Source organism: Brienomyrus brachyistius, chromosome 16, assembly GCF_023856365.1.
Source record: "Brienomyrus brachyistius isolate T26 chromosome 16, BBRACH_0.4, whole genome shotgun sequence".
In the NCBI taxonomy this organism is placed as follows: domain Eukaryota; kingdom Metazoa; phylum Chordata; class Actinopteri; order Osteoglossiformes; family Mormyridae; genus Brienomyrus; species Brienomyrus brachyistius.
Window position 1 is genome coordinate 12,394,059 of NC_064548.1, and position 8,285 is coordinate 12,402,343.

The window sequence follows — 8,285 nt, forward strand, 5'->3', positions numbered from 1 at the left end:
AATATGGTGGCTAGGGGCAATCGCTGCCGCGGCCTTGAACATTGTGGCTAAATTGCTTCAATAAAACATCCAGCTATATAAATGGGCCTTGTGGGAGCCAATCACGTTGCATAAAAACGATGAATCATTGATATTTCCTGTAGCTGATCCACTGTGAATTCATTTGCGCGAAACCCGCCAGAACCCAGGACTATGACAACTTCGAAATGCGTGAAATCAGCAAATCAGCAATTCAGTCACAAGCAGGTGTTTGTTTCCTGTGTTTCCTCCCTGTACCAAAATCTGCCCTGTTCTGTGACAGGTGTCTGTGTCTGTTCACGTCTTTCACAACCCCTTACACTCTCCCTGCGCTTGGTTTTATCTGCCTCGGCTGCTCCACAGATTCATATCTTGGAAACCATGCATCAAAACAAAGGCACAGAAGCCCACAGACATACACGCTAGAGCGGCTGCCAACGCCCAAACCCAGAGGTGGAAAGTTCAGGTGCGGAAAGGACAAATCCCCAGAGCAAGATTTATTTCAACCAATCAGCTGAGTACTCAACTGGTTGGTTGAAACAAAAACTTGCCCTGGATTTGTGAATCTGAACACTGCCTAATCCGGATAAACCAAACAGGAGGAGTGTTACGCCAATGAGAATGGCTTTTATCTGTAGCTTTTGGCAAAGCTAAGCTGGAGCCTGATCGCGATCCCTTACCGATTTCTGCTGTGTGTCCAGCTCTCCAGCGGCCATTGCCTTCACCTTTAACCATTTACGTGGATTCTCCATTTCAAAATACAGAGGAGTGACCTCTGCGAATGTGAAACTTGAATGTCGTCTTACGGAGAAAAGGGGGCAGAAACGGTCATACTGGGAGAAATATTTTTATTGAAGACACACATGAAGCTGCCATTGAAAGCATTCTTAAGAAGACTGACAAAGTGCAATATTTATCTCTAAGTAGAATTGAAAATAATTTACATTATTACATATTACATTATGGGAGGACAATGTAACAGGAAAGTGCAGGTAACATCCTAACAAGGTGACAAAGTTAGCACCACAGGAGCCCTTTAATGTGGGATCCAGACTGTCTTCGTCACTATCCAGACATGTAAACATCTCAGAGAACCTATGACATCACTGGGATGCTGACGACAGGCTGAAGATGGAACATTTAACGTCAATGGATGGTAACACCCATGTAAAGTGCCTTGGGGCGAATCTGTTAGCTATATAAAAATAAACTGAATTGAATAATAACTTCACGGACCCACATCACATAAAACCTACGACGACCAATTTAAAATATGTGTTGAGTATGTGTCAAGCCGCTCATATATCATTATCCAGATGCTTGGTCGTAAGTGCTAGTTCCATTTTTAACCTGCTGTATAAAATTACCCAAATCCCAGGCCCGAGGTCAGTTCTGCATGTGAATGGACATACTAGATATCAAAAAAAAAAGCAAAAGAAACGTAAATGCTTCAGGAAAGAGCGGAGATACACCCAGCCGATTGTACCTTACCTTTCCGTCAGCTCGTGGAGTCGCGAGAGTAATTGGGACTTATGATTTCTGAGTTGGGGGGTGGGTGGAGGAGGATGGGAAAACCTCCAGAATGTGACTAAGTGTAATAGGAACCAAATTACAGAAAGTCCAGCTGAGACAGACAGGGTCAGTTGAAGGCATGAAGAAAACTTTCTAGTGTAACATAAGTGAAACAAATAAGAGCTGTCATAGCAACACACAAAATATCCCACAAATTCCCAGTGGATTACTGCCTTATTAACACCCCCCATCCCCCGTAGGATGTGTCCCACATGTTCATTAAGCACGCATAGAAACCTATAGAAATCATAAGCCCAGTACAAAAAGTTCAGCTAATCCTAATCCTTACAATGAGTTACTTTATATACATACCGGTGAGAAAAATACTTAGCCTTACCCATCCAGAACCTTCCAAGTGTACGTGTCATACTAGATTTTCAGCCGTTAAGGTGACAGCATCTTTTCGAATCTGTAAATCAAGCAAAGTGGTTACTCTTACCTGGCTCTAAGTCACTCTTCCATCTTCTGCTTTGATTTATCACACAGTATAAAATGTCCATCGCCTCGTACTCATTCCCCTTCCACTTTCAGGTCTGAAACTGGACCTAGCATGAAAAGTTTCTGCCAAACTGCCATATCTCTGAGCCAACAAGACCACAAAAATCCGGGAACATCCGGCTAGCCTCTCTTCGCTAGCATCTGCTCTCTTGGAGGACAAAAATTAGCCACTGGATGCTCACTACCAGCGAACTCTGCGACTTCCTCCTGGGGTGCGGCTCAAGATGCTGCCTCCGTTTAATTTTGTCCCAAAGCAATGAGCTGCCTGGTCGTCTGCGCTGGGGAACGATGAGGTCCTGTCTTACGGTCAAAAAACGTTCATCCATACTGGCCAACTGAAGTCAAACTGCAGTTTCGTGGGGTTTTAACAGTCCTATGCGTGGAATGCCAGCTCTGGCAAGGTCATGGTGAACTCCCTAGTCCTAACAAGAGCTCTCATCACGCCAAGAGAAACAAAAATAAAAATATGTATTCCAGTGTCATTTCACAGCTACACTTGGCAACAGATTCCAAAAAAAAATTGACAAAATAACACTCAAACAACTTAACTTCTCCTGAATGAAGGCTTCCATTAGTTTCAATTTTCTATAATCCTTTATTACATCTAATTTTCACATCTCAGAATAGCAATCTAGCGTTATATTCGTACATGATTTGTGTGCCCATACATATAGTCTGAGATATTGTAGACTGCTTCTGTGGACAACTGAGTGTTATCAAAAAGTGAGTATACATAACACAAATAAGATTTACACTATACTCAAAACAGTTACTAAATCATTTTAAATAAAAAAACAAAAACGTAGAGCTCACTATGTGGCCCTCTGTTTCGTGCTTTTACGGAACTTTTTTAAAAACAAATCTGAAAGAGCCTCTAACACAGACAGCTTAAAAAGAACGGGACTACATTCAGAAACTGACTACACATGTTCATTGATAAAAAAATCTTCCTTGTTTTTATTCCTGATATTACTACCACATACACATAACTATGTCCGAGAGATGCAGAAGGGGAAATAAGATATAGGCCAAAACAAAAAGAAAAAAAAACAAGAACAAAATTAAGCATCAAAATAAGACCCCAGGAATGTACATCTAACAGACACTTTCTTTCCAATCGATAGCTACACTCTTGCGCACAGTAGCTAGCGGATGCAGTCCTTATCAGTGCTGTTTAAGCTGCGGTAACGTGTCTGACTAGGGATCCTTGTGTGTGTTCCTCTAACGCTCCTGGACGACTGCCTCACAGTACCCTGCAGCTTTCCTGACCACTCCTCTGCTCATCTCCTCTCCTGCTAAGAACTGTAGCCTGTTGAATGGATACAGGATAAAACAAAAACTGTTAATCTAGCAATCACAAGAGGTCACTCCAAGCAATGCAGGAATGACGGGCGTAGACTCACCGCCTACGCGGGACTCAGTATCGCCGTGCACCATAACCGCCTCCACTCCCGCTCCCGGAACCATAACCACCTGGAACAGACACGTGCTGGCCACATCAGCATCGCCATTAAGATGTCAAGGACATGGCACTGCATTAACGGAAGCATGGAGGACAAGAAGAATACCTACCGCTGTAAGGCCCACCTGAATTCCTTCCCCCAAAGCCACTTCCCCTCATTGGGCCATAGTTAGACTGCTGTCCACCATAATTCCCAAAGTCGTTGTAGTTTCCACCTCTACTGAAGTTCCCTGCAGGGTAATAACAGCAAGACACACCAGGGATAATTCCAGTGACTAACTCCATTTCAGTGGTAAGAGCTCTATATGGTTGAAGGGGTTGCTCCGAAGTTACCTCCGTCGTTGTAGTTATCGTATCCTCCCTGGTTTCCGTACCCTGGACCACTACCTCCGTATCCCCCGCGCCCTCCCCCATAGCTTGGTCCCCCGCCATAATTTCCCCCTGAAAAGGTAAACATTGAGGATCCTAACTGAAAATGTGCCAAAGAAACCCACATTCTTCACGCCACCACATATTATGGGTAATTTTCATTCTCTACTTTCATGGCATAAAATCGTATCTAGACAGGACATAAAATCCAAAGCGAGCAATAGACATAAATCAAAGCCTGAAATGTGAGTGACGAGCGCCAATACATACCACCTTCAAAACCATTATATCCACCCCCATATCCATAGCCTCCTCTGCCTCCACTGTACCCTCCTGCAAAACAAGTTTGGGCAAAGTGATTCCGGAGCCCCAAACCAAGAGCTGCCGTTTCTCACAGGCCAATTCCTACCTGAGAAATTACCACCTCGGCCAAAGCTGCCACCACCAAAATTTCCTCCTCTGCCCATGTAGTTTCCTGACCCACCACCTCTGTCTGGAACGGAAACCAGTATTCACCTCAATGCAGTGTCAAGCAGTAACTTCAAGCTTTGGCCGCATGTATAAAATACATATTCTATGTAAGCCAACCTAATATATTTTGCCCTACACTACAAACTTAAAGAAATGAGGGCTACACATATAAAGGGTTTATTAATGGTTTATAATCTGATTATTAATTAGGTTGTAACACTTTGTAAATCATTAATAGACAATTGTAAACAAGTTATAACACTGTTTTCTTTTTATTAATGAGTTACTACCATTTACAACTAGCAAAAGGGAACCTTATTATAAAATAGTACCGAAATGAGGAAAAAAAATACAAAATACTTTTTGTGGATGGCTTAGAGTGTATACATGTTTTTTTGTTCAAATCTCCAAAAGTACCTGCTAACAGAAAGGAATGGTATATTTATCATACTTATTATGAATTTGTCAAACACATGATGACCAACGGGCATCACTGCGGACACCCAAAGGTGAGGACCCATCGCCGCACTTACTTCTCTGACTGGACGCGACCTGCATTTCCTGTTTCGAGAGGGCCTTCCTCACTTCGCAGTTATGGGAGTTTATTGTGTGATATTTCTGAGCTGCAAAACAGGACACGCATGTGAATGCCAGGCTGGCAGGTGACAGCAGGTGACAGCACCTGCCAAGTCCTGGAAATATTCATTGTTATTTTTATCTGTAGTTATGAAGGAGATAAAGGGACAGGTAGGTCGTGTGATGAACCTACCAACGATTTTATCCACCGTGTCATGGTCGTCAAAGGTGATAAAACAAAACCCTCGTTTCTTGCCAGTCTGGCGTTCCTCCATCACTTCGATGCTCTCGATCTTCCCGTAATCCTGAAAGTACTCTCTGAGGTGGTGCTCCTCTGTGTCTTCCTTAATCCCACCCACAAAGATCTTCTTCACTGTCAGGTGAGCACCCGGTTTAGCCGAATCCTAGGGATAGAGCATATAGGCCAATCAGTTTCTGTAACCGCAGTAACCGCATCTGGAAGGAGCAGCGTTCTAAGGCTTACCTCTCTGGATACGGCCCTCTTGGGTTCCACGACACGCCCGTCCACCTTGTGGGGACGAGCTACCATGGCAGCATCCACCTCATCCACACACGAGTACGTCACGAAGCCAAATCCGCGGGAACGCTTGTTTGCTGGGTCCCGCATCACCTTAACAGCACGGGAAAGTAACAAAAAGATAATAAAGAGGGTAACTTCAGATTGCTGCTGCTGAAGATCTCACTCGCGGTTCTCTTGTGTGGTTCCCCAGTGGTGGAACCACATTCGGTCATCATATTCACTCTCCACCTTCAAGAAACGCCTCAAGACCCATCAGTTCATTGAATACTTCTACTAATGCATCTTAACGTTCCCTGAATAGCCTTAAGAGGTTATTGCTTTGAACATAAGAAAATTACAAACGAGAGGAGGCCATTCGACCCATCAAGCTTGTTTGGGGAGAACTTTAACTAATAGCTCAGAGTTGTTAAGATCTTATCTAGCTCTGATATAAAGGAACCCAGGGTTTTAGCTTGCGCTACACTAACAGGAAGACTATTCCATACTCTAACTACACGCTGTGTAAACAAGTGTTTTCTCAAATTCAGTTTAAAATGTTCTCCCGCTAATTTCCACCTACGGTCACGAGTTCTAGTATTTAAACAAATATTGAAGTAGCCATTCGGCTGAACAGCATCCAAACCTGTTAGAATCTCATATACCTGGATCATGTCCCCCCTTAGTCTCCTTTGTGCGAGGCTGAACAGATTCAGCTCAGCTAACCTCTCCTCCTAAGACATTCCTCTAAGACCAGGAATCATTCTTGTAGCCCTACGTTGCACTCTTTCCAAGGCAGCAATGTCCTTTTTAAGGAATGGTGATCTTTGTTTTGAATGTGTTGTATAGCTCCTGCTCCAGTCCAGCTTACACTTGTACCTGGGTGTTCACTGGAAGCTCAACCTACCTGCTATTTGTTTCACTAGTATGTTGCTTCGGACAAAAGCGTCTGTTTGATATTATTTTATCCACTAGTGATAAAATAGTTAAGAATTATACCCAGTATGTTACTGGGAATACAAACCACACAATCGGTGAGCCTTCCCCATTGCTCGAAGTGAGCCCTCAGGCTCTCATCTGTAGTTTCAAAACTGAGACCCCCAATGAACAATTTTCTGAGCTGCTCTGGCTCCTTGGTTTCATGATCCTTTGAAGACACGAAAAGAAAACCGATTAACAACATATCCTTAAACGTGTCAAATAAAATTAAAAAGCATTTCAAATGTTTTGCAGAAAAGCAATTCAAATGTTTTCCATAGAATGTTGCAGTTTTTTCCTAGGAGAAACGCCTTCCGAATTAGGAAAATTCTACTTATGATGATTAAACGGCAGGTAAGTTCTACTGACAACTCCCAAGCATACACGTGTAGGTGTGTACGTTTTTGATAGATTAGGGAACGTCTGGAATAGTTCGCGCATGCGCGATCTTCTCCCGCGGCTGTGCTCAACATTACAGTCCGACGCATTGCTGCCTCAAAGCTCTGGGTCTTATCGCCTTGTACACGGACGGTCGCTTCTGTTTCAGAGACACAGCCTGTCTGACCCATTCCATAAGTCTGGACGACTCTTCCTTTTTTCAGGTTGTGAAAATAAACTCCCTGTCAATATCCAGAATATTCCACTGGGATGAATCCTTCATACGCCATTTTAGATCGCCTCCTATCCTTACCTCCATATTGAAAATACGTATACAGCACTTGCAATGACTTAAACACTTAAATTTCAGTTTCCGTATCAAAATAACTCACAAACATTTTAAATCGCATAAACCCATAAGAATTTGTATTTCCCGGAAAATGCAACTTTTTACACTCATTTCCCCAAACATGAACTTGCAAAACATGAACACGGTAACATATACTTCAGAGAGTGAAACACTTCGTGGGTAAAACTACTGTCAACGTCAACAGAGTATTCTGAGTGTGTTTTGCCGCGACGAGCTGTCAGAATTATACCGCGAAATATACCCAACTACCTTTAGCACCTCGCGCTGCGAGAAATTCAAGCGTGACATGGCCTCAATATTTTATTGTAAAATATGTCATGTTCATTTTTAATTTTTCTCTACATCCATCTACGAACAGAAGCAAAAAGTACGCAAGTCTGATTTTCATGGGTATTGTTAATGTTATCACCTCCATTTCGCAGCGTATAGCCAGTCCTCGGTCCAAAGCGCAACCGGAAGCGGAACCGGAAACGGAGAACTCGCTCGCTCCCACGGCTGCGGCACTTGAGGGGCGGGGCTCAGAAACACACCTTGAAGTGTATAGCTTTGCGTGTGGCCCTGAATACGCAATGGGGTGTACGCTTCATCATTTATTTAATTCTCAGCTTGTTTTAATATGACTTAGCATGCTTATCTTAGGGAGTATACTGCTGGATGTATGTATAACATTGACATGATGGATAAGTTAATCAAAGCTCAACTGAGCTCAGTTGTGAAACCTACAATGAACTACAGTAAATAACTTAATTTGCCGAAGTGAAATCTGCGTTGAAAGAGCATGTTTGCTGATGGCGTCACTCAAATACGATTTAAATAACGTTAAAATTATATTCATAGAAACAATCGTCATGATATAGATAGGAAGGTAAATGCCTTTTAAGTTGACTGCTGGAGCCAACTTTTTTAAATCTAAGGTAATTTTTTAACTGTGTATTAATTACCTTAAGCAAGTCGGAGTCTAAGTGTGTTTTATGTTATGCTGAAAAACAACTAATATAGACATTATGTGATTTTATGATAGATTTTCATCGCTCTAGCATCCCATGCTATTCCGTGCCAAATACAACCTGTTTTGT

General features: G+C 42.7%; 1 protein-coding gene across 4 annotated transcripts; it reads right to left on the reverse strand.

Moving 5' to 3' along the window:
• Window positions 1-849: 849 nt before the first annotated feature.
• On the reverse strand, window positions 850-7,716 carry hnrnpa3 (heterogeneous nuclear ribonucleoprotein A3). Of its 4 annotated transcripts, none has more exons than XM_048979906.1 (11): window positions 7,619-7,716; window positions 6,508-6,630; window positions 5,451-5,597; window positions 5,160-5,370; window positions 4,924-5,013; window positions 4,329-4,412; window positions 4,190-4,252; window positions 3,884-3,991; window positions 3,676-3,780; window positions 3,492-3,561; window positions 850-1,999 (listed from the first exon to the last, which is right to left on the reverse strand). In XM_048979906.1, the coding sequence occupies exons 1-10, from the start codon at window positions 7,622-7,624 to the stop codon at window positions 3,506-3,508; spliced, it is 993 nt and encodes a 330-aa protein (XP_048835863.1). In that variant the 5' UTR covers window positions 7,625-7,716; the 3' UTR covers window positions 850-1,999; window positions 3,492-3,505. The 4 variants fall into 4 exon arrangements, with proteins under 4 accessions (XP_048835863.1, XP_048835862.1, XP_048835861.1 ...); XM_048979905.1 differs by having other exon boundaries at window positions 850-3,397; XM_048979904.1 differs by having other exon boundaries at window positions 3,661-3,780.
• Between the last annotated feature and the right edge of the window lie 569 nt (window positions 7,717-8,285).